Source organism: Malaclemys terrapin, chromosome 1 (genome assembly GCF_027887155.1).
Source record: "Malaclemys terrapin pileata isolate rMalTer1 chromosome 1, rMalTer1.hap1, whole genome shotgun sequence".
Lineage (NCBI taxonomy): Eukaryota > Metazoa > Chordata > Testudines > Emydidae > Malaclemys > Malaclemys terrapin.
Window position 1 is genome coordinate 291,270,231 of NC_071505.1, and position 27,022 is coordinate 291,297,252.

General features: G+C 45.4%; 1 protein-coding gene across 1 annotated transcript in view; it reads left to right on the forward strand.

Moving 5' to 3' along the window:
• Window positions 1-1,603: 1,603 nt before the first annotated feature.
• The window catches only part of DNAJC15 (DnaJ heat shock protein family (Hsp40) member C15), a 44,125-nt gene continuing 18,706 nt past the window's right edge, over window positions 1,604-27,022 (forward strand). Inside the window, exons 1-3 of the mRNA XM_054014033.1 lie at window positions 1,604-1,794; window positions 12,706-12,757; window positions 14,587-14,660. Coding sequence (XP_053870008.1) covers window positions 1,693-1,794; window positions 12,706-12,757; window positions 14,587-14,660 — 228 coding nt within the window. The 5' untranslated portion in view covers window positions 1,604-1,692. The remainder of the gene's footprint in view (window positions 1,795-12,705; window positions 12,758-14,586; window positions 14,661-27,022) is intronic.

Sequence of the window (27,022 nt, forward strand, 5' to 3'; positions counted from 1 at the left end):
TAGTTGACTAACTTGAAAGAAACACTCATGCATTTTTAGTCTCTTTCATTGTCTATGTTTTCCCTCAGACCAGTTTTTCTTGAATTTTTCATATTTATAAATGTTTTTTCTTTTTCTTCATCTTCCTCTGAAATCTTTTATCTAGGCCAAGATTTTTTTTCCCTTCTGATTTGATTTGGCCTTTCTCTCCTGATCTCTTTACTTTCAGTGTTCTCTCTCCCCTCTCTGTTCCAGTTTCTACCTACCATTATCTCTCATCCCTTCATTTCTTCCTCTTGATCCTCCTTCCCCTCAATTGTCCTGGGATTTGGGAGAGTGAGCAGCTCATGTTGTGGGAGTGAATTACAGGGACTTTGAGTGTCACCTTCCAAATACAGATTAATTGCCATCAAGGACACAAACTGCAAAATCCTCCCTGGCCTCAGGAAGGAATTACACCAAACCCTTAAAATCCACTGAGGGAGTCTTCCTGTCCTCTCATCCACCACAAATTAGTGAGGAGTCAGATAAAGGGTCTGGTAAAGTGAAAACAAACAGTTCCTAGATTTGTGCATATGGGAACAAGGTGTTCTCACTGGGGGGCCTTTGGCTCACGAATTTGCTTTCTGCTCTGGTGTGACATATCCTGAACCTGTTGACCTTCAGGGTGCAACGAGAGGCCTATCTAGGGGTGAAACTAACTTAAAGGACTTACCAGTACTCCGGAGTCCTGAGCAGGGGGCGTGGCCTCAACCAGAAGATTTAAAGGCCCCTGGGCTCCGGCTGCGGCTGGGTGCCCCGGGGCCTTTAAATTACCCCTGCTACCACAGCGGAGCTCAGGGCCCTTTAAATCACCATGGGAGCCCTGCCGCCGCTACCCCAGGGCTCTGGCAGTAGGGCTCGGGTGGCACTTTAAAGGGCCCGGGCTCCCCACAGGGGCTGGAGCCCTGGGCCCTTTAAATTCCCGCCTGAGCCCTGGCGCTGCTACCCCGGGGCTCCGGCAGTGGGGCTTGGGCGCCACTTTAAGAGGCCCGGGAATCCGGCACAGCGTACTGGCTCTTGCCGGTACACCGTACCAGGTCGTACTGACTTACTTTCACCTCTGGGCCTATCCCTTCTTTTGGGGATTGAGGAGTGGACAGGTAGAAAGGTGATGTAATTTATCATGTGGGCATGGGAGTCTTAGTGGTGACAACACTTCATGATGAGCCATGTGTATTATTTTACATTTTTTTAAACATAACGATGTGAAAGGCACATTTTAAGATTTGGGGGGCAGGGAAACTCTGTGGGGCCAACCAGCTTGGGAGGGGGCAATAGCTGACTCTGGAAGGCACTAAATGCCCCATGGGGCTGTGTTCACAGGCCCTGACTACACTAGCAGCCTCTTTCTGTCCCCACCCCAGCCCAGTGACAGGGTCAGAGCGTGTCCTTTGGGTGCCCTCCTCCCCCCAGGGACTGGACTAAGTTTAACCCTTTCGGGCACCCCGGCCCCGCCTGGCTGCCTCACGCGCACACTCCACCCCTCTGACTCAGGCGGGGAGGTGCTTGCACAGGCGGCTGACGCCCGCACTTGGCCCCACCCCTCACAGGAAGGGCGAGCGGGGGAGGGGCTGGCACGGCGCGAATCGCGCTTGTTTAGTGGTCTCCGCCCTCCGCGCGCGCTTGTCCCTAGCGGGGCCCCGTACGGCGCCCTCATTCTTTCGGCCAGTCATGGAAGGTGCCGGGGCCCCCTCGGAGACCCTGCGCTACGTTGAGTACGCGAGGGTCCCCGGCGGCGGCCGGCAGGGTGAGCCCGACATGGACAGGGGGCTGGTAAGTGTGGGGCAGGGAGCCCGCGTCTGTCGCGCTCCTTCCCCTCCCCCAGCCACTAAGATGGCGGTTACCGCTCCGCGCCGCCAGTCCGGCCCTTCCATGCCCGCCGCTTTGTGCCGCGGGGAAAGGGGCCCGAGTGGGACTCGCCGCCCGAGGTCACACGCGCCGCAGCCGTTAGGGATAAATCCTTGGCGCTGACTGGAAAATTCCGGGGGGCAAAGGAGCCTGCCTGGTGCCCGGTGCCCGGCGCTGGGCACTGCGGGAAATCACGCTTGTGCGTGGCGGGGAACGCTGGCGTCAGGGGGTGGGAAGGAAAATACACCTGAGAGGGTAAATGGGTTAGTGACTAGTGTCACTCTGGCACGTGTTCTGTGCCACCACTGCTAACACGCTACAGCTCCACCGGTGGGAGCCAAATTGGGAGCCTTGCCCTAGCTGGCTGCTACCGCCAGGATTTTAAGCTCCATGTTGATTAAGACCTTAGTGCTGACCTTGTGCTTAAAAGGGGTGACTTGACTTGATTATAGTCTGTGAGTGTCTACAAATATTTAATAATAGGCTGTTCAGTCTAGCAGAAAGTAACACGATCCAACAGCAGGCAGTTGAAGCAAAACAACTTCAGATTAGAAATAAGGGGTAATTTTTTTTAACAGTGAGTGATAATTAACCATTGGACCAGTTTATCAAGCATCATGGTGGATTCTCCATCACTGACAATTTTTAAATCAAGATCTGATATTTGTCTAAAAGATCTGCTGTAGAAATTATTTAGGGGAAGTTCTATGGCCTGTGTTATACAGGAGATCAGACTAGATTATCACAATGGTCCCTTCTGGCCTTGGAATCTAGGGAAAAAAGCTTGTTTCAACTGTATGGGGCCTGTGTACACAGGAGTTTCCCCCCACGTCTATTCCCTAGTAGAGACAGGGCCTAAGATTATTTTATTTGCATAACATAAAAGGCATTATCTGTAAAATTCTCATCTGATGTTTTAGTTTTATTACTTTAATTCTAAATTTAAATTATTTTCTGAGCTCTGAGAGTTACACTTAGGAAATTTAATTCTCATCAGACAGAGATAGTATCAGAGGGGTAGCCGTGTTAGTCTGAATCTGTAAAAAGCAACAGAGGGTTCTGTTAGTCTCAAAGGTGCCACAGGACCCTCTGTTGCTTTTATCAGACAGAGAGTCCATGAAGCACTGGGTAAATTGGGGAGTAAATGGCGGTAAAATGCCTGCTGAATTTTAGGTAATATGGTCTAGTGAAAAGATTTTGTACCTTTATCTTGTGTCTGTTTATGTGCGTTTTGGTGATCAGTTCATGGAACAGTGAAAAATAAAATTGAAGCAACTACATGGATCAGTTTTTAAAACATTGGCCACAGTTGGCATTACTGAAAGTAAACATGCTTCTAGTGCAATGGGGAAACTTTCACCACTTAAAATATGCCCTGTGATATGTTTTGCTCATGTCATTATTTGTGTTGCTGTAGCGCAAAGAATTTTTCTACTATGAAGGGACACTATCAATTTTTTAAAAATCACTTCTGTATGAATTTTTCATCCACTGTTATTACAAGTTAAGATTACTATAATTTTAGAGCTCCCCCCCCCATCTCTTCATTTCTTCAGTAGATTCATTTTGTGTGCTTTTGACAGCACTTCATGTATAGTTAGGTTCATTGTTTTCTGTGTAGTCTCTCTTAGGGTTTTATAATACTGCCATCCATCATTGTAGTAGCTGAGTGCCTTCCACATAAAGTGAATAGCAATAGTAAAACTCCTAGTGGATTTGGTAGTCTCTGGTTCCTCTTCCCTTTCTCGAGAGGGGAGACCAAACTCCACTTCGGGTATTGTGTGTTGTGCTTGTGTTGGTTGTTTCATTGTGTGTGTTTTTTGTTTGGTTGGTTGGTTTTTTTTGGGGGGAGGATGATGTGAATGTCTTTCTTGCTATGGTAAAACAAAAAGGCAAGTTTTGCAGTATTTTCTAGAGAGGGTCAGACTCAGGATTCACCTAATCCCCTTTAGAAGTTCATTCCATAGAGTCTATGCCAGGGGTCGGCAACCTCTGGCACACAGCTCACCAGGATAAGCACTCTGGTGGGCTGGGCCAGTTTGTTTACCTGCTGCGTCAGCAGGTTCGGCTGATTGCGGCTCCCACTGGCCACGGTTCGCCGTCCCAGGCCAATAGGGGTGGCGGGAAGCCGCGGCCAGGACATCCCTTGCCCGCGCCGCTTCCCGCCGCCCCCATTGGCCTGAGACAGCGAACTGCGGCCAGTGGGAGTCGCGATTGGCCGAACCTGCCGACGCGGCAGGTAAACAAACTGGCCTGGCCCGAGCCGCGTGCAAGAGGTTGCCGACCCCTGGCATAGACGGTTCCCCTCAGCTGAGGATCCCTTTGTTCCCAGCTCTCATGTGCTTCATCCTGGGTTTTGTGATCTGCATTGTCCTTGCACTGCTGTCAGAGTGGATCATAGATAGAAATTCAGTTAATGTAGCTAGGATTGATGCATTAATTGCTTTGACGATTAGCATCAGAGCCTTAAAGTGGCATCTGAAACTGAGTAGGTGTGAGTGTAGGGATTTGAAATCAGGCCTTACGTGCTCATGGTGATCTAGAACCTGGAGAAAGCAGGCAGCCATGTTTTGTACTATTTGAAGCCAATCCATTGTCTTCACATTCAGCCATAGGTGCTGAAACTAGGAGTGCTGGGGGTGCTGCTGTAGCTCCTGTCTTGAAATAGTAATAACCAAAATACATGGTTTCAGTCTTCAGTATCCACACTATAAAAATTGTTCCAGTATCACTGCATTTTGCTCCAGTGAATGGCAGTATTCCAGCCTAGAGCTGAAAAATGAATGGATCACTGTGGCCAGGTCCTTGTTGGAAAGGAAGGGTGGAAGTTTCCTAGAGTGCTGGAGGTGAAAGAAGGCATTTTTATTCACTGATGCTACCTGATCATCCAAGCTTAGTGAGAAGTCAGATTTTAGAAGGTAGCTTTGCAGTGATTCAATGAATAGGGGTTGCATGCCTTCAATGGATGGTGTCGACTGTATCTCAGCTAGTTCTTCAAAAAGTTTCATCATTTTCAGTCTTGCTTGGCATTCGTTTGAATCAACTACACTTAATCTAAGAGCTGATGTTCTGTAGGCTTTGTGATATCTTAGTGAGGATGGTTGCATCAGTGGTGAAAAATCTTGTAGCTGAGTGTCATCATTAGGGCCCAAATTCAGTCCATTTTGGTCAATTTCACGGCCAGGGGATTTTAAAATTAGTCATTTTCTGTTTACATCTGAAATTTCACAGTGTTGTAACCGTGGGAGTCCAAACCCAAAAGGCGGTCAGGGTTGGGGGGAGGCTGGGTCACAAGGTTATTGTAGGGGGGTAGTGGGATTGCCACCCTTACTTCTGCCTTCAGAGCTGGGCAGCTAGCTCTAAAGCCAGTGCCACCAGCACAGAAGTGTGGGTCATCAGGTCTGGGGGGTGGGTTTTCTGGTCTGGTTTTCCTGACAGTCTCCCGCCCCAGTGTTTGGAGGGGTGACAGCTGGAGATGCAGCCTCACCATGTTGGGGGTTGACTGCTGCAGCCAGGGGAGGTTCCTGGAGGTATGTCTGACCCGCCCTGAGAGCAGCCCCTGCCAGGGAAGAGAAAGTCTTGTCCTGCCTCATCCCCAGCTGGGACTAACAGCTGGAGCCCTGCACAGGGTAGGTGCCCCTGACTGGGCACCAGATTTCATGGAGAAAATCAGATTCATGGTTCATGAGGCATTTTTCACATCTATTAATTTAGTAGGGCTCTAGTCATCAGCATATTATTGGCAGCTGAGCCCATAGTATGTCACTATTTCTCCCAGTGGTTTTGTATATATTGAAAAACAGACAGGGGTGATCTGAATCTCTCTGGGATTCAGCAGGTGAGGGCCTATGGAGAGAAGGAGTAATTAGACATCACTATTCTGAGGTCTGTTGGAGAGGAATGATTCAAGTGACTGTAGTGCTGTACCATCTACTCCTGTTATGCCAGTTAGGCAGGTTAGCATTATTTTGTGGTTTGGCATGTAGCAGAGAAACCCAGCAATATGGGCATTGTGCCTGTGTACGTACCATGTCCATCTTTTAGGGCCACTAGGACTGTCTCTGCCCTAGCTTGAATCTGACTGAAGCATCCAGGATCCTGGCCATCACATTATGTAGGAGCTTGATGGTTACTACTTTCTGAATTATTTTGTCCAGGAATGGGATTTTGGAGACAGGATGAGGTCTCCAGGGTCGAGTGATGACTTCTTGAGGATTGAGCTAGTTATTCATTTTTCAAAGAGTTTGACTGATACTACTCTCTAAAGGAGGTTTTAATAGAATATATTGGTCAGCTTCCCCTGTTTCAGCATGAAAGACGCACACAAGTGTGTGAGAGAGATGTTTCTAAAAATAGGAAAATGTGATTGTAGAATTACAGAAATTGGCATGGGACTTGCCAGATGGGGTACCTGAAACTACTTCTCTTTCACTTTTTGAAACTGATTAGATTTCAAGTTTATTTCTTTTACAGTTAATTCAAAATCAAACTAAGGGACATGCCTAAGTCAACTTTGATTTCAAAGGGACTACTTACATATTTAAAGTTAAGCACATGCTTAAGTACCTTGCTGAACTGGGTCCTAAGCCAGTATCAATAGCCAAATCTTATCAGTTCTGATGGGCCAGATCAGTGCTTTCTCTTTCCCTGTCCTTTGCCATAGACTTTAGCCACTTAAAGGCCTAAAAAACAGTAACACAAGAAGTCCACAGAAGTGGGTGAGGGAGAGGGGAAGTCTGTGAGAGAGAGCCTGTGTGTGGCAGGGGTGGGTGGGTGGGTAGTGTGTGAGAGAGACGGTGTGTGTGTTGGGGGAATGTGTGAGTGGTTGTGTATGTTGGGGGACGTATGTATGTCCGGGGAGTGTGTGTGAAAGAAAAAGACAGAGTATGTGTGTGTGTGTGTGTGTGTGTGTGTGCCCCTGCTCAGTGTAGACCAGGTTCACCGGCATGAGGGACGGGGACACCCAAACATTAGCCCTCTGCCCCCTGGCTCTGCGCAGCAAATCAGGAGGTTCCTTAGGCTCCCAATCCGGAGCAGCTTGACTCTCTTTAAGTGTGGCTGCACATAGCGCTGCGTGGTCCTAGTGCTGGGGAGAGCAGGATGCCACGTTAATATTTCGTTTCCATGGTTCTGTCCATGTTCTTACTAATGTGAATTTCATAGTGCCCTACTCATAGGATTCAAAGCTCCATGCTTTGACTCTTCTGTGTAAACTGATATGTCCTAAAAAATTAATGTAGAGACTGGTTTTACATTAGTATCAGGTGGTTCTGTTAGTACAGGGCCATTGTTATTCCTGCACAATAGTCCTGCAATAAAACTTTACATGTGGCCAGAAATTCGATATAGTCGATGTTTTACTTTTTCTTTCCTCTAATCCCTTCATTGAATGGAACATCACAGAATTATGGATTACAGAAATTTTACATTTATAGATATTTCTTCAATTGTTCTCCATGTCCACTGAGGGGAGGACAAGAAGCGATCTGGCTTAATATGCATCAAGGGAGATTTAGGTCAGATATTAGGAAAAACTTTCTAATTACGAGGATAGTTAAGTATTGGAATAGGTTACCAACGGAAGATGTGGAATTCCTGTCAATGGAGATTTAGAAGAACAGGTTTGAGAAACATCTGACACCATAAGTGCCGACGCTGTGGGTGCTCCAGGGCTGGACCACTCATGGGGAAAAAAACCAGTGGATGCTCAGCACTCACTGGGAGCCCTGTGGGTCAGTGCCTGCCCCTTCCCTGCCCAGGGCCTCCTGTCTGCTGGAGGCCCACCAATTAGTGCCTCCCAGTGCCTCCCAATGTAGGAGGGGATGGGGGGAGATGGAGGAGCGAGGACAGGAAGAAGTGGAGAGGAGCATAAAGAGGTGGGGGGTGTAACCACAGGTGGACCTGGGCGGGCCACGGGCTACCTATTTAGCATCCAACAAGGCCCACCCTAATCGAGGCTGAAGCCCCTTGAATCCACAAGCTAGAACTCCCGACCCTGGCTTGGTGTCTGTTGGCCTGGCTGCATCCCTCTCCTGCTGGTGCTGCACACTGCTGCCCCAGTCTCTGGCCTCTGATCCTGGAGTGTGCCTTGTTGGGGTGGGTTTGGGCAGGGCTAGCGCTGAGGCCAGAGACTGGGGCAGCAGCGCACGGCACTGACAGGAGAGGGAAGTGGCTGGTCGGGCAGACGGACACCCAGCCGGGGTTGGAAGGGGCAGGTGGATGGAGCTCAAGCCCCAGTGGGCCCCTCCCCCCTGCCCTATGGGCACGCCCCACAGTCTTTGTGCCCCTGGCAGCCTCATCTTCGGGTGCCTGCTGAGTGCTAAGGGCCAGCTGGAGGGAGTAGGGGGGAAATAGGTGCCCCTTCCCTGCTACCACCCCCCCACCTTTGCCCGCCCTCCCAGTTTTCTTGTCCGAGCTATGCTGGGACTTGGTAGAGGCTTGGAGCAAGGGGTGCAGTGAGGGCTGGGCAACCCCCGGCAACTCAGTAAGTCGGCGTCTATGTCTCTCACATCTGGTCTAGGTATAGTTGTCTCTGCCTCAGCCCAGTGAGATGGACTTCACTAGATGACCTCTTGAGCTTCCTTCCAGCCCTTTGTTTCTGTGATTCGTTACTGCTGTTAATGCAACACAGTAGATTGAGAATTTGTGGAGAGAGGAATTAAATCATTGCATCTTTTTGTTGTTGTGTTATAGAATAAAAGCTGTTAAATAATACATCTTTAAAGGGTCATGAGTTGGCCTCTGTACACTTGCAGTATATGAAGTTGTTTGAATTGATATAATGGAAATAACATTTATTTAGGGGGGTAAACACTTTTTCATCCTTTATTTATTACCTAGCAGTGTGTTCTGTCATGTCTGAAGCAGCCTTTCTAATCTCTCTCTTCTGCTCTGCATTTCTTTAAAAAAAAGAAAAAAAAATCTAGCCTTTGCTGATTCAGCAACACTTTCCTTGCTGTTGTCTGAATCCAAAAAGCTTTGTTATTGTACATTGAACTAAATAGTAAGAATAAAAATACTGAGATCAGCACAATAGGATATATCAATGATTAACCCAGGAGAGCTGATGCACTAAAAAAGAAAGAAGTGTTTGTGGGTCAGCTGCTTTTGTCTTCTGTTCCATTACAGCTTCATACATCTTTGACATTAATTTGTTACTTGGCTGTTAAGGGAATACTTTAAATGTAGCTACATCTAAAGCATATATTTTACAAATTCCTTAACAGTACACATTTCAAAATGTAAACCTTAAGTAAGCATGCTGTTGAAAGTTAATGACCCTTTATTCATACAGTTTCTACTATGCTGCATGTATAACTTATTTTCATGCAATGAGAGGAAAAAATAGTTTGATGGTACTAGTCTCATATAACATAAATCTCTTTGTCCCCTTGAGAGTGCTAGTAAATTGCCTTTTAACATCAACAAGAAATCTGTGAGCTTAATTCAAGATTTGTGCTTTTGATATCAGTAATACTTAGCACATTACAGTTTCAAAGCAGTGTAGAAACTGATTATTCTTTAAAATATCCAGCTGAGATAAGTGGGTACAGATGGGGACACAAAGGGAAGGCTAAACGATTTACTCCAGGCTACTCATTGAGTCATTAGAGGTACTTGGAGTTACTGTTCATTCTACTGGACCTCATGATCTGTCATTTAATGACACAGTATTTTTATGTATAGATTTAGATTGATCTTGGGTCATGTGGAAGAATATAGAATTATCAACTTAGATTTTTAGTGGATTTTTCTACAGTAGAAACTTCAGTTTAGCACTAAAAATACTGAAATAACAGTTGAGTCCTTGATTAGTGTATGGAAGATTTCAATAATATACTTCCATAGTGTGCCTAAACCAGTTCAATTGAGTGACTCTTTAATTTTTATTTAAGAAATCTGTACCCATTTTTATCCAGCAAACTAAAAAATTATACCATGAGCTGTTTATCAGATTTTTTTCAAGATACAGTTAACCTGGATATTTCTGAACCTCCATTCACAACTTCTGAAAAAATTGTAACATTCCACATTAGGACTGGTGGTGTTTATCAGTTATCTGGAAAAGTGAACAGTAAAGTGGCAATTTAACAGATGAAAAAATATTTTGCTTATTCAAGAATAAATAAAACTGAGGAATTTCAGAGGGACCTAACAAAGTTAGGCCAATATCCAGCACAATGGCAGGTGACATTTAATTTTGAGAAATACAAAATAATAAACATTGGATGGAATAAAGAGAACTAACTACTCTCACATGTTGCTGGGCTCTTAACTCAGAAAAAAGATGTAGCTGTTACTTGGACAGTTCAATGAAAGTCTTTACTTAGTACACAGCAAAACAAAAAGGATACTAAAAATAGTATAAATGCAATTATGTATCAGTATGATGCCTTCTCCTGAAATACTGTGTCAAGTTCTGGTCACCTATCTCAAGAGATAGCAGAAATAGAAGAGGTTCAAAAACAGCTGTGAAGTGATTAAAGGCCTGACGAGACTTCTGTGTGACACATGGTTGAAAAGATTGTGACTATTACATTTAAAGAGAAGATAAATAAGAGGGAATATAAAAATAATAAATGGTATGGTGAAAGTAAATTGGGTGCTCCTGTTTACCCTTCTCCATAGAACAAGGGGAAATTTCATGACACTAAATAATTGTAAAACTGATTATAAACTTTTTTTACACAATTAACATGTGAAACTTTATGCTAACATTGAGACCAAAAGCCTAATTACATTCAAAGTAGGATTCGATATTTAAATAGATAATGAGAATGTTGACAGTTACAGAAAAACTAAATGAAATATAGGAAGAAAACCTCTTTTAGGACTGATATAAGTCCCATGCTTCAAGCAGAATCCAATGACTAATTGATAGAGGTTAGGAAGAAGCCTCTCTTGTTGGCGGTTATTAAATATTTGTCTATGAAGTTTAATACACCTTTCTCTGAAGCATCCATTACTGGCCATTGTCAAAGATAGGATACTGTAATAGATGGACCACTGATTTGGTATAGCGGTTTCTATGATTTTCCTCTCTTCCCCCCCCCCCCTCGCCCCAATCCCTCCAATTCTGATCTTTACGGGGTGGAAATCCCATCTGTCTCCAAAAGTTTCAGAGCTCTAATGACTTGCCTGGGGAGTCAGAAGGAATGGGGTCTCAAGGTATGAAACAAAACAAAGACTGCAGGCTGATGCTTGCCAGGAGGAATAGGAGCCAGGAGGACAAGTCAAGGGCTCCCTTTGAAGCAGGAAGACAAAGGTAGCTGCTTTGGGGAAGAACATCGAGTTTCAAAAATACACCCCCACGAGCTTTCTCTCAGCTTCTGTGCCCCATGTGGAGGTAGTCGGAGGGAAAACAAGAGCTTCCCGAACTTTTTGCCTTGATTGGGTCTGTCTGAGGGACAGAGGACCTAGAAGGCCCTAAGGCAGTATTATACTCCCAGCTGCATTGTAGATCTCCCAGGCTGGATAGACTAATGCACTAGCTCTGTTCAAGCTAGTGTGCTAAAAAGAGCAGTGTGCACATGGCGGCATGGGCTAGCCACCAAAGTACAGACCTAGGGTGGTTGGCTCAGCCTTGTACTTGAGAAGCTAGGTCACACCATCTCCCATGCTACAACATTCATGTTGTTTTTTGAATCCGATAGCTGAAGCACAGATAGTATGTGTTTGTTCAGGTTGGGAGGCTCCCAGCTGCAGGGTAGACATATCCCTGTAGACCCTATTTTACCCCTGTGACCTCAGCTGTAGCTGATGCTGATTGCACTGGGGAAGGAGTACCAAAGGTTGGTAGTTCTCCCAGTTATTATTGTGTAAGTCTAGGGCAGGGATCGGCAATCTTTGGCACGCGGCCCGCCAGGGTAAGCACCCTGGTGGGCCGGGCCAGTTTGTTTACCTGCTGCGTCCGCAGGTTCAGCCTATCGCGGCTCCCAGTGGCCGCGGTTCGCTGCTCCAGGCCAATGGGGGCGGCGGGAAGCGGCGGCCAGCAGATCCCTCAGCCCTTGCTGCTTCCCGCAGCCCCCATTGGCCTGGGATGGTGAACCGTGGCCAGTGGGAGCCGCGATCAGCCAAACCTGCAGACGTGGCAGGTAAACAAACCGGGCCCACCAGGGTGCTTACCCTGGCGAACCGTGTGCCAAAGGTTGCTGATCCCTGGTCTAGGGACTGTGCCTGAGTTAATACTCCCTTTCCTAATCCCAGAAATTCTGTCATAATGAGATTCCTGTGCAAAGCCCTAATGCAAACTTTATTCCATTCATAATCACAATCCAACCACCCAGTTTTTTTGAGTTAATATTATAGGGTTTACTGTTATCTGTGTCCTTTTAAACTAAATTGGAGTTTTACTGTGTGAATTATTTCAAGTAACCCTAGCAGAATGGTTTGCGTGTCATTTTATATTATCTCCCGTGAAAATGTTTTAGCAAATCACATAATTGTGACACGCTAGTAAGTCAGTTTTAAGCTAAACATGAAGTTTTGTCAGAGGTTAAGTAATGCCACAGAACAATGAAAGCTGTTTCATTTTCCAGTGTTTTCAGTGTTTCTAATTTCATGCATTAAAACGTATCCAAGATTTTATTACATTTTTACACACTGCACGTATTGCTGCATTCCAAAGTTAAAATACATGAAGAAAAGGTTGTAATTTCCTTTTATAAGAAAATAATAAAATATTAAACCTTATTAGAAGATTCACTAAAGGGTTTACAGAAGTAGACCAAATGGTATGCACGTTCAGACTTCAGAAATGCTCGCTGTTGAAACAGATTTACAATTTATTTAAAATCAGAACTTAAATTTTATACTTACTCAATTTTTCTGTTATAGGCCAGAACTATGATGGCAGTTGGCCTGGGTGTTGCAGCTGTTGCATTTGCAGGTAACTGAACAGCCATCTGAACATGCGGTCCCAGTGTGATACTGTGCCCAAAAGGGCTAATGCGATATATAAGCAGGAGCATAAGAAGTTGGAGTAGGGAGGTTCCATGTGCCACTGGTGAGACTATAACTGGAATATTGTGTCCAGTCTTAGTGTCCATCCTTGAAGAGGGATGTAGAAAAATTGGAAAGGTTCCGAAAAGAGCTACAAGAATGGTTTATGTCTGGAAAACCTGATCTAATGAAGTTGAATGTGTTTAGCCATCAAAGATAATAAGAGGTGACTTCATCACAGTCTACAAGTACCTACACAGAAGGACGATATGGGATAATAGAGTGCTCTTTAATCTAGTTTACAAAGGCATAACAAGATGCAGTGGCAGAGAGGTGGTGCGCCTTTTCCCCACTTTGAATTTGTCTAGCAAGTTTTAGCAGTGAAGGTAATTAACCATAGGAACAACCAGTGTCCCTCTAATTTTTTATGGCCATGTGCGGAATGAATTTTGTTATGTGTACCAATATGGAGGTGATGTGTGACAAATTATCTTCATATTGGTGCACATAACAAAATTTAATGTGGTGGAGGTAGGGCCAAAGGGTTTGGAGTGTGGGAGGGGGCTCAGGGCTGGGGCAGAGGGTTGGGATGCGGGGGGGGGAGGGGAGTGAGGGCTCTGGCTGGGTGGGGTGGGGCCGGGGATGAGGAATTTGGGGTGCGGGAGGGGGCTGAGGGCTGGGGCAGAGGATTGGGTTCAGGGGGTGAGGGCTCTGGCTAGGGGTGAAAGCTCTGGGGTGGGGCTGGGGATGAGGGGTTTGGGGTGTGGGAGGGGGCTCAGGGCTGTGGCAGAGGTTGAGGATGCAGGGGTGTGTGTGTGCGGGCTTTCGGCTGGGGCCAGGGATGCAGCTCGGGGCCGGGGGAGAGGTGCCTCTCCCCAGTCACGGCAGCTCCAGTGGGGCTGGGCTGGGCTGAGGGAGGGGCTCCTCTCCCCTGGCTGTGGCAAGTCCGGGTCAGGTCCGCACTGGTGCCGGCGGGGAGGGGCGCCTCTCCCTGTCGGGGCAGGTATGCACTGGGGGAGAGGCATCTCTCCCCGCCACAGCCCTGAGTCCCTGTGTGGGGCTTAATAGGCAGCTGTGCGGATGTGCAGCTTAGAGGGAACTTGGGGAACAATTTACTGAGGGAAGTGGTAGATTCTCCATCTCTTTAAATCTTTAAATCAAGATGAGATATTAATTTGAAAGATAGATTCTAGTTCAACCACAAATTATTGGGTTTAATTCAAGAATTACAGGTTGAAATTCTATGGCCCATGTTACGTGGGAGGATCGGGGTTCCTTCTGGCCTGTACTTATTTTGGTGAATTACATTACAAATACAAGCTATAATTGCTAATTGCAGTATTTCCTACAATTTACAAGGCAAATATCTCAGTTTATCCTAGCCAAATATATCTGAATATATTGGCCAGGGGAAACAAACATTGTGAATCTTGCAATTCATTACTTTCTTTTTAGATAAAAAAACAAACTTTCCCCCTCTTCTTAATATAAAGATTGAAAAATGCAACCTATTGCAAACTCCTCGGAGAACTGTTCTGGACCTGACTATAAACTGACAGCTCAGGGAACATCTTGAAAAGCTGTAAAGTGCTACAGTGCTTGCCAGCAAACAAATGACATGAATAGATTAAAAATGGAGATGGCTTTGATTTTTAGACTAAAAGTCCTGTACTGGTATTATGCTTGCAAAATAAGTGTTTGCACAGGTGAACATCTGTAAAGGTTTCTTTAAGTGAAGTTTGATTTTTTTTAAATTATTATTTAATTGTTTTTCAGGTCGCTATGCTTTCCAGGTCTGGAAACCACTGGAACAAATATTAACAGAAAGAGCAAAGAAGATTGCAACCGCTGTAAGTTTAGAGGTTATTTTACCATAAAAAAATTAAAATTCTATTTAAAATCACAAACATGATTTAAAATTGAAGAAAAACATTTTAGGATATCTAGTTAGGTTTTCCAGTGCAAGATTATTCTCAGTGCTACATGCTCCAATGCTTTGTTTGGTGTAGTTTTAAATGCTTCCAGATGAATTTTTCCTCAACATAGGGGCAATGGACAAGGTTTCTCAGGTGCTATGGGGCAAGGGATTCTACTCTCGCAATTTCCTAATCCCCAAGGCAAAGGGGGGGGTTTCAGACCCATTCTAGACCTGTGAGAGCTCAACAGGTTCACGGTGAAGCTGAAGTTCTGCATGGTCTCCCTCAGCACTATTATCCCTTCCCTGGATCCGGGAGACTGGTATGCCGCCCTTGACATGAAAGACGCATATTTTCACATAGCTATTCGGCTGGCACACAGACGATTTCTGCAGTTTGTAGCCAGCTACAAATACTCTCAATTCATGGTCCTCCCCTTCGGTCTGTCGACAGCCTTCCGAGTGTTCACCAAGTGTATGTCGGTCGTAGCAGCATTCCTCCGCAGGAGACAGGTGCAGGTATATTCCTACCTCGACAACTGGCTACTCATGATGCGCACCAGGGAGCTGGTGGAGTCTAAAGTCTGACTAGTCAGAGCTTCTTTTGAGAGGCTCCTCAGCGTGAACAAGTCAGCCTTGTCACCGACTCAAAGAATAGAATTCATTGGTGCGGTGCTGGACTTGGTGCAGGCAAGGGCGCTCCTGCCAGAGATCTGATTTCAGACCATGACAGACATTATCCAAAACCTCAGGAGGTAGCTGACCACTACCGCGAGGGGATGCCCAAGTCTCCTCGGCCGCATGACAACTTGCACTTATGTGGTCTGACATGCCAGACTGAGGCTCAGACCATTTCAAGCATGGCTCACGTCTGTATACTGCCTGGGGCGCAACAGCCTGGAATCTGTGGTCACGATGCCAGACCAAGTACTCGAGTCCCTCCAGTGGTGGCTCAACCTTTGCACAGTGTGCAAGGGAGTCCCCTTCAAAAGCCTCCAGCCCTCCTTGTCCCTAGTAATGGACACGTCAGTTCTGGGTTGGGGGGCGCATCTGGGAGAGCTCCAGACACAAGGATTATGGTCGCAGGATGAGCTCTCCCTCCATATCAATATCAGAGCGCTCAGAGCAGTACAGCTAGCATGCCAAATCTTGCTATCCCAGCTCCAATTCCAGTGTGTGGCGGTAATGACGGACAACACCTTGGCCATTTTTTACATCACCAAGCAAGGTGGAGCCTGCTCTTCCCCCATTATGTCGGGAAGCTCATCAGCTATGGGAGTTCTGCATACAATGCCTCCAGGTGAATGGAGTGGGCTCTCCCAAGTGTGCAGAACAAACTAGCGGACTACCTCCGCAATCACGAGTGGGCCATGTGTCTGGATGTCATATATTCCATCTTCCAAAGGTGGGGGTTTCCCCAAGTCAATCTGTTTGCTACCAGGAGCAACAGGAGGTGCCCAATGTTCTGTTCCTTTCAGAATCACAGCCCGGGTTCAATCTTGGATGCGTTCCTGCTTCCCTGGGGAGACCGTCTCATGTATGCCTTTCCACCATTCCCACTCGTGCACAGAGTACTACTGAAAATCTGCAGAGACAGAGCTGTAGTAATTCTGCTGGCCCCAGTGTGGCCCCGTCAACATTGATACACCACGCTTCTGGAGCTGTCAGTGGACACTCCTATCGTGTTACCACTCTATCCCGATCTGATCACACAGGACCACGGTCACCTTCACCACCTGGACTTCCAGGCCCTCCATCTCATGGCTTGGAGCTTTATGGCTAAATCCAGTGAGCTGTGCTCGGAACCTGTAAGAAAGGTCCTGCTTAGCAGCAGAAAACCATCCACCAGGGCCACTTATCTGGCCAAATGAAAGTGGTTCACTTGCTGGTGTGCCCAACATCACACTCCTCCACTCCAGGCGTCTATACCACTTATCCTGGAGTACCTTCTTCACTTCAATCAACAAAGCCTAGCAGCGTCATCCATCAAGGTATACCTTGCTGCTATCTCGGCCTTCCATCCGGTCATGTCTGGACGCTCCATATTTGCTAATCCTATGGCAGGACGTTTCCTGAAGGGCCTGGAACGGCTATATCCTTGGGTTAGACAGCCTCTTCTGGCATGGAACCTTAACCTGGTCCTCTCCAGATTAATGAGACCCCCATTCAAACCGCTAGCAACTTGCTCCCTTCTCTACCTGTCATGGAAGGTAGCCTTCCTGGTGACCATCACATCAGCCGGTAGGATGTCGGAGTTAAAGGCCCTTACCTCCGACCCACCCTACCCAGTCTTCCACAAGAACAAGGTGCAACTCAGACCTCACCTGGCTTTTCTCCCTAAGGTAGTGTCACAATTCCATATTAGCCAAGACATTTTTCTACCTGTCTTCTATCCCAAGCCCCACAACAGTACCCAAGAGCAAAGGCTGCACTCATTGCATATTCAGTGGGTGTTAGCATTCTACATCGAGCGCACAAAGCTGTTCAGGAGGTCGAACCAGCTGTTCGTGGCAATGACAGTCTGCATGAAAGGACTCCCGGTCTCATCTCAAAGATTATCTTCCTGGATCACAGCCTGTATCAGCACATGTTATGACCTGGAAAAGGTCTCAGCCCTGCATCTTAAGGCTCACTCCACAAGGGCACAGGCTTCGTCAGCTGCGTGCTCCTGGCCCAGGTCCCGATACAAAAAAGCTGCAGGGCAGCTACTTGATCCTCGGTGCATACATTCACCTCTCACTGTGCCATCACACAGCACGCTAGAGATGATGCAGCTTTCAGCACAGCGATTCTCTAATCAGTGATTCCTTAACTCCGACCCCACCTCTGGGGTAAAGCTTGGAAGTCACCCGATTGGAATCGATGTGAACAAGCACTCGAAGAGGAAAACACGGTTACTCACCTTCTTGTAACTTGTTCTTCAAGATATGTTGTTCATGTCCATTCCAATACCCATCCTCCTACCCCTCTGTAGGAGTAGCCAGCAAGAAGGAACTGGGGAGGGGCCAGGTCGGCAGGGTCATAAATTGAGCACTACGAAGGTGCTACTCCAGGGGGCTCCACAGCTGACCCGATGGGAGCTACTGGGGGAAAAATTTTCGGCAACTATGCACATGGCGCGCGCACACCTGATTGGAATGGACGTGGACGACAACATCTCGAAGTACAACAGTTACAAGAAGGTGAGTAACCGTTTTTTTCCTCCCTTCAAATTCCTTCTTTAAATCTTTCTTTTGGTTAGCTTTGCAAGGATAGTCTCCAGTCAGTGCAGTTTCTTTCTTCTGACTTGTCCTACTCTATTTGCAAACTTAAAAATTTCAAGCATCATACTCAGCATCTTTCACATGTTCAGTGTTTATTTGTTATAACCTTCATTCCTCTGTTTTCTTCCTTGTTTGCCATTATTTCCTCTGTGTGTCTTATTTAGATTAAGTTTGCCAGGGCAGGAACAATATCTTTATTTTTCTCTAAAGTGCATTGTAAATTTATGGTCCAGTATGTGTATTAAAAACTGTCCAACAGCAACCAACATTTTTTGGCATTTCTGTTTTACTAGTATCTTCTTTCTCTTGAGTATCGGTGTTGGGATATGTTTTCCCAGAATGTATCAATTTAATTATTTTCTGCCTGTGACTCAGAAGATGTGGGCAAAGCAGAACAAAACTGATCTTTCCGTCTTCCAACTGTGGAAGGAGATAGCATATAGGGTACCCTTTCCCTAGGATCCTGCAAAAGCCCCTGCTCCCCAAACTCCTTTGTGCTCTATCTGTATGGTTTTTTGAAGAGGGATTCAAAGCTACAGAACGTAATCAATAAGAGAGTTCCTTCTAGTACCCTCTGTCTTCAACCTATTGCTTTCCGGACAATGTTAGCTACTAGTTCAGTAGTCATCACAGCAATCATTACTTCTGCTCATGCTGCTGGAGTATACATTTAATAGTAGCATAATTGTCTATGGTTAATGTTATCATAGGAGAGACTAGCCTAGCACATGGAAATTTTGGGACCCATGGGTATGGGCTGCAGTTCCCTGTGGTTCACCTCAGGCTCTGTATAATCAGAGACCTCACCCAAATCCTAATTTTATTTGTTTGCAACAATTCCCAGTTAATTACAGTCACAGAGTAAACCACATATTGATTTTCTTCCAGATCACTAACTGAACCCATGCTGAGTGATTATTAAATGGTCATTTTAAAATGCCTGTATCTTGTCTCTCACCTATTTTTTATGTAAGCAAAAAGCATGAATAGTCAACAATTCTGGTAATCTTTTAATTAAGATTAGTAACTGAAATGTATTGAAATTTACTCTGAATCACTGTAACTTACGGCAGTTAAGTATATATACATAAGTGAAAATACTACTGAAGTCCAGCCTTCAAGTTTCCACTGTAATATGTTATTTCAGTGAAAGGATTAGAGGAAATATTTTGTGTTTTTTTTAGGGGATTTAAGTGTTTACCTCACCTACCATCTCCTGTAATGCGGCTTTTCGAGAGAAACACATCTTTTCCAATTAACTTAGCTTTTCAAAGTGTCATTTGCCACTGATGTCACTAGTGCTGCTTACACTGTTCTGCTAATTCTGTGGTGACATGAGTCTGTTGTCCCCAGAAAGAGTGAAACATTAATTAGTCATTGGTTTGCATTACTGAGGTAGATATTACCATTATTATAACTTCAGTCACTTTTAAAATAAGAAATAAATGAAAAGGAGGTATTTTAATGACACTACCTTGTTGAATTGTTGATACATATGAAGACTGAGCTGTAACCATATTAATTCTAAGACAAAATGAACGTCCATGGCCCTCAGTATCCACAATCATGGAAATTCCTTATTCCATAATGAATATATCCCCTCTTTAACAAACATTGAGTACTACAATAATTAGTTTGCAATTCTCTCCTTTCCAGTCGGAGTTTGGGATTCTACTCAGTCAGGCTATCATGTGACTGTCAGAGTCTAGGAATGAGATTGGGGGATCACCTCTTCTGTGGTTCATATAACTCAAGTCAGCTATTCTAACTTGCTCAGCTGGTGCTTGGAACCGGCCCTGGTTTCATGACTGGCCAGGCTACGGTGTAAAAGTTCTGTTTGTTTCTCCTTGATGAAAACCCGCCCCCTTGATTGACTCATTCTCTGTAAGCAACCCATCCTCCCCCTTCGATCACAGCTTGCTTTCAAAAGAAATAAAGTCACTATCGTTTAAAAATCATGTATTCTTTATTAATGGATTATAAAAAGAGGGAGAGAACTGACAAGGTAGCCTGGGTGGGGTTTGGGAGAAGGATAGGAGGGAAGGAAAAGGCCACTAAAAAAGTTCAAAATAATGACAGCCTTTTGCTTGGGCTGTCCACTGGAGTGGAGTGGGAGGGTGCACGGAGCCTCCTCTCCCCCCGCCCCCTGCATTCTTACATGTCTAAGTGAGGAGGCTATGGAACATGGTTAGGGGGGAGGGCGGTTATACAAGGGCTGCAGCGGCACTCTGTGATCCTATTCACATTACATAGCACATGTGATTTCGGTACAAGGTCGCATTTTGCATCTTAATATTGAGTGCCTGCGGCTTTGGTGTTAGAGATCACAGATGCAGGTCTGGGCAACAGAATTCGGCTTGCATGCGGCCATGGTAAGCCATTGTCTTTCGGCTTCTGCAGCCTTCCTAAAGGCAGCACCCTCCTTTCCCACATACCAAGCAAAGCCTGTTGAGTTCTGCGGTTTTCCTGTTAATGTGCAGCAGCAGAAACCAAACTACCCCCCCACCCATCCAGTTCTCTGGGATGATCGCTTTACCCCTCCCCCCACCGCGTGGCTGGTATCAGGGAAGATCGGTGCTAGCCAAACGCGAAAAGCTCAATGCCAATGATTCCTGCCTCTCTTCTCCCCCACCCACCCAACTTGGCTAACTGCAGGGAAGGATTTCTTTTCAGCCACAGGCAAACAGCCCAGTAGGAACGGCCACCTCTGTCCCCTTCAGTAAATTCCCATATTTCAACTGGGTTACCATGAACGATATCACTCTCTTGAGGATAACACAGCGAGATAAAGAACGGATGTTGCTTGAATGCCAGCAAACATCGGGACCATATACGGCCAGGCTTTGTCATGCAATGATACCAGATTACTTGCTACTAGCATGGCGTGGTCAATTATCTTACCATGGAGGATGGAATAAGGCTGCACTGCCCAGAAACCTTCTGCAAAGGCTTTTGGAGTACCTCCAGGAGAGGTTCATGGAGATGTCCCTGGAGGATTTCTGCTCCATCCCCAGGCACGTTCATAGACTTTTCCAGTAGCTGTACTGGCCGCGAATGCATCCCAAGTCCTCAGGGCAAATTAATCATTAAAAAACGCTTGCTTTAAAACCATATTTTATATTTACAAAGATACACTCACCAGACCTTCCTTCCATGGCCTCATTGTCTGGGATACTGCCTTAGGAGGGTACTTCAGTCAGGCTGAGAAAAAGATCCTGCCCGTTGGGGAGAACGGAGTGCTGTGTGCTCTCCGCAAGCTCGTCCTCCTCCTCCTCCTCCTCATCTTCCCTGTCCGCAGAATCCTCAGGTATGGCTGAGATTACCCCCTCCTCAGAATGCACAGTCAGAGATGGGGTAGTGGTGGCGGCCCCCCCCACAATTGCATGCAGCTCAGCGTAGAAGCGGCATGTCTGCGGCTCTGACCCGGACCTTCCGTTTGCTTCTTTGGTTTTCTGGTAGGCTTGTCTGAGCTCCTTAACTTTCACACGCCACTATAGTGAGTCCCTATTGTGGCCTTTCTCCATCATGCCCTTGGAGATTTTTTCAAATGTTTTGGCATTTCATCTTTTGGAACGTAGTTCTGCTAGCACAGAATCCTCTCCCCATATAGCGATCAGATCCAGTACCTCCCGTACGGTCCATGCTGGTGCTCTTTTTCGATTCTCGGACTGCATGGTTACCTATGCTGATGAGCTCTGCGTGGTCACCTGTGCTCTCCACGCTGGACAAACAGGAAATGAAATTCAAAAGTTCGCGGGGCTTTTCCTGTCTATCTGGCCAGTGCATCCAACTTCAGATCGCTGTCCAGAGCGGTCACAATGGTGCACTGTGGGATAGCTCTCGGAGGCCAATACCGTCAAATTGCGGCCACAGTAACCCTAATTCGAAATGGCAATGTTTTTCGGTGCTACTCCCCTCGTCGGGGAGGAGTACAGAAATCGATTTTAAGAGCCCTTTATATCGAAGAAAATGGCTTCGTTCTGTGGACGGGTGCAGGGTTAATTCGATTTAACACTGCTAAATTCGACCTAAACTCATAGTGTAGACCAGGTTTAAGGTGCCACAAGTACTCCTCATTCTCAGAGCTATTGTTTCAGGTTGTATTAATCTCCATGAGGTGTTCTCATTCAGCTGAAAACACCTTATTGAAGTGAATTGGCCACTTCACACGTTTCAGAGCCTCCTGTGCTGCAGATGGATGGGCACAGAGCCTTTTCCCTCCATTGTCTGTCTAGCCTTCCTGTTTAGAGGACGTTTAGAGGACATTTCTAAGCGCTCTAAAATCTTTGTGCTTGTATAGATTTTCTTGAAATTTGCTATACTTTGTGGGAGTGCAGAGTATGGTTAGTGACACCCCCACCACCACTCCCGGGGTTGTTTGAACTGGGGTTCCAGATATATAAGCCCTGAAATAACAACAAAATTATTTTTCTAACGGTTTCTAGTGGGGTTTGCACAGAACTAGTGATCAATCTATTGCTGTGACGTGGGTCAGAGTGGTCTCTGTTGGTCAGTTTTACCCAAGTAGTGCATGGCAGCCACTAAGTTTTGGGGGGACCCAAATTGTGAATTTAAGTTCACTTTTACCTTGCATAGATGGTGGATAGTACTCTGAACTGTACAATATAGGAAAGGGATAGAAAATGAGACAGAAAATGTGATAATGCTCCTGTATAAATCCATGGTATGTCCACAGCTTGAATACTGCTTGCAGTTCTGGAAACCTCATCTCAAAAAAGATATAGAAGTGGAAAAGGTACAGAGAACGACAATGAAAATAATTAGGCTTATGGAACAGCTTCCATATGAGGAGAAATTAAAAAGAGTGGGACTGTTCAGCTTGGGAAAGAGATGATGGGGTAGGAGGGGGGATTTATAGAGGTCTATAAAATCATGAATGGTGTGGAGAAAGTAATAGAGAAGTGCTATTTACCCCTTCACATAACACAGAACTGGGGGATCACCCACTGAAATTAATAGCAGCAGGTTTAAAACAAACATAAGGAAGTTCTTCACATAATGCAAGTTAATCTGGGGAACTTGTTGCCAGGGAATGATGTAAAGGCCAAAAGTATAAATGAGCTCAATAAAAGAGTTAGATAAATTGGCTGTGGTTGCGATACGTGGAAATCTGTGTTTTGCACCCTGTGAAGCATGTGAGGAAAGGGAAGACCTGCATGTGTACCTCCAGGATGCATCACTTTTATGTAGAATGGCGTAGGTTACGTCAGTAGCAAGACACAGGGCTTTTATTAAATGGCAATTGTCAGTCGTGAGGTGGAATAGGAACGGATTCCAATGCTTTAATGATGGCTGCGTGAAAGTGTAGGTTGAGATGGTATCCTGTGAGTAAATGAAAGGGAGTTGTAAAAGGCCGTGAAGTGATTCTTAAATTGTACACATGTGGTATTCTTTCTGGGAAGTTGGCTGTATGTGTGAGTGTACACTAGGATCTGGAACCTCCTGAATGTTATAGTGCCAAGAGCCAGTGTGAGTATGTGCATATGGATATATTGCTTGAAGGGGTAGAGGGCAGGTGGTGCAGGCAACTCCACCATTTTCCCCCCTTTTTGTCCTTGTCACGGAGCCCCCGGGCGATGCTCTGGAACTGCTCCCCACAAAGCCAGTCAGGACTTTGGGGAGCCTCCTCTCCCTCGGAGCAGACAGTCTTCAGGGCAAGAAGCTCACACGGCTTCACCTCCTGGGTCTCTCCTTGGAGCATTCAGCATATGCCCCTCCGTGCGCTTCCCACAGCGAGTCCGCCCCGGCGGGGTCCTGGGGAAGCCAAAGGGTTCTGCACCCCCCACTTCGCAGTCAGACGTGACTCTCAGTCAGCCAGTAAAACAGAGGTTTATTAGATGACAGGAACACGGTCTAAAACAGAGCTTGTAGGTACAGCGGCGAACGGGACCCCTCGGCCGGGTCCGTTATGGGGTTCAGAGAGCCAGACACCCACGTCTGCCCGCACTCCTAGTCCCCAGGTAGCTCCAACTCTGAAACCCCCCCAGCTCCTCCTTCTCCCTGCTTTTTCTCTTTCCTGAGCCAGGAGGTCACCTGATCCCTTTGTTCACCTTTAGCTATTTCCGTGCAGGGGGGGAAGGGGCCCTGGCCATTTGTTGCCAGGGAGACAGTGTGTCAGTGATTTATGCACACTGGCCTTTCCCCACCACCTAGAGACTTTAGAAATGCATAGGGGAAACTGAGGCACCCACACAGTATTCAGAGGAAACATTAAGAACAGTCCCACTTCGTCACAGTCCTTTAATAGTGTCAGATGGAATCCTGTGGCTGAGTGTGAATGGGTGGTTAAAAGGAGGTGAAGAGCTTGTATATTTCAGCAACTGTGGGGTTGGCAGAGTAAAAGTGTGTGTGCAAATAGGGTGGGGGGTGTTGAGGCATTGCTGAAAGAAGGGAGAGCCCTGGGTAACCTTCACTCTTCATTTCCTGGTTTACAGAAGTTTGAGTTTTGTTCAACTCCGCATACTGCAAGGGGACAGCATACCATCAAGCAACCTTAAATCTGCATTAACATAGTTTTTCCCCATAAAATATTCTTAATATCTAGCAGAATATATATAATGGCTTTTTTATTTTGTGGAGTTATGTATTGTCTCTTCAGTGAGAGATTGTGGTGACTTGTGGATACCGAAACACATACATATTTTATAAACCATAGCTTCTATATAGGTTTCAGAGTAGCAGCCGTGTTAGTCTGTATCCACAAAAAGAACAGGAGTACTTGTGGCACCTTAGAGACTAACAAATTTATTAGAGCATAAGCTTTCGTGGACTACAGCCCACTTCTTCGGATGCATATAGAATGGAACATATATTGAGGAGATATATATACACACATACAGAGAGCATAAACAGGTGGGAGTTGTCTTACCAACTCTGAGAGGCCAATTAAGAGAAAAAAAACTTTTGAAGTATAATCAAGCTAGCCCAGTACAGACAGTTAAGAAGTGTGAGAATACTTACAAGGGGAGATAGATTCAATGTTTGTAATGGCTCAGCCATTCCCAGTCCTTAGCTTCTATATAGACAGGGTGTGGTGATTAGTCTCATAAGGACACTGGGATATCTCTTACTGGTGCACAAATTGTAACAGAAAGGTAGGTTATGCGAACCAGGGAAGGTCTTTAAAGACGTCACAGCCCAAATAAATTAGGCTTCCCTATCTGACAGCCCTTTTCTGGAGATTGCTGAGGGAATCCATACACTTATAGAGTGGGCCTAAAGCTATTTACAGTTTTCTTTTAATAGAGTTCATGCAAGAAACTGAATTAACTATCATGGGCTGTATAGGGCACAATATGTAAGGAAGACCTGCCTAGAAGGTTAAATGGGGCCCAAAATATCAGAAATATCAGGAAGTGGAGAGCTCACTTTTGTGATCTTTCCAGCCCAGCAAGGATTGCAGATGTGGTAGGCTGATTTTAATATTGTAGGGTGCCTGAAATGTCCTTCCCTTATCACTTTGAGTTTTCCAAACAGGAAATATCAAAAGTAGCACTGCTTCATGAAAACACTTCTCTATTTAAGTCCGAGTAGCACGTGTAAGTTAGATGAATAATCAAACTTCTTTCTTCTTTAGTAGCTAGAAAACTGCCCTTCTACCTTTTTTTTTTTTAAAGGAATGTTCTGTCCTCACTTGCCCATGCCTCTAACCTAGACAAAGATGGCTTTTAGTCTGATTTCCTTTGCTTTAAAAAGGAAGCTTCAAATCTCTTTAGGACTGGGACTTTCATTAAAAAAAGGGCAGTTTGTGCCATAAGTGTCCTCTGAGAAGGAAGCCATTGTCCTTAATGACCTAGTTGTGATTTTAAAGGTCCAAGACAGGCCTGAGTGTCTTCCTCTCAAAAGAACTTGTTTAATGCTTTTTGGAAACTATAAAGATCAAGGCTCCCTGAAGTAAGCAGCCTAAGCAGGGCCTGTCTTTTGTGTATAATATCTAATGCTGTGGGGTCCTGCTCCCTGACTAGAGCTCCTAGGTGCTAATAATAATAAGAATGTTTACAATTATAAAAAGGGAGTTTGTATTTTGTCATTATGATGATATGAGTGTAATATAATATCTCATTGAAAGATGACAGGGCCAGAAAGAGTTAATTAACTCACAGACTGACCTGACCCATGGGTGAACCTTAAGGACTGGTTAGGAAGATAGGTAAATGAATAGAGCTTTGAAATGTAAGTCTGCATTGTTAAAGATAGGTTAGATGTTTGCTCAGGTCTTGTAATATAAGCAAACAATTCTTGTCTATTGCTATAGCTTAAATTCAAAGATCAAAAAAGGAATATTAACATTTATGATGATAGTTGAGTGAAATAGTAGTATTGTCTATATGTCTCTTTGAAGGTTGTGGTAACCTGTATCTGAACTGTTTAATGGATGAATTACCCTGTGCTAATTGCCAGGATGTTTGGGAGAAGGAGAGTTAAGCCTATTGTTTTCTCAGGCCAAAAGGCTGCTGGAAATGTATAAGAACCTTGGGACACGATCCTACTTCATCTCAGATCTGCTTTGGGTTTCAAGAGGGGGAAACCTTAAGCCACAAGGATTGAGACCCCCAGTCATTGACTGGAGCCACCCTAAATATGGACATTGGACTATAACCTATGAACTATATCTAAAAGGACTTTTGGCAACTACAAGCTCACCTCTGCTCTGTATCTGAACCTCAAGAATTGAATTCAAGTCTGTATGTATATTCATCTTTTAACCAACACACTCTCTCTTTTCTTTGTTAATAAATTTTAGTTTAGTTAATAAGAATTGACTATAGCGTGTATTTTGGGTAAGATCTAAGTTATAATTGAACCTGGGTATGTGGCTGATCCTTTGGGATTGAAAGAACCTTTTCTTTTATGTGATGAGATAATATTTTCAGTAATCATCATCATATCTGACAGGTGTGTCTGGACGGAGGCCTGAGGCTGGGCACTTTAAGGGAACTGCGTTGTTTGGACTGCTGAATAACCAGTGAGGTACTACAGAAGCTGCTTTGTGCTGGCTTGGTATATCTAAGTA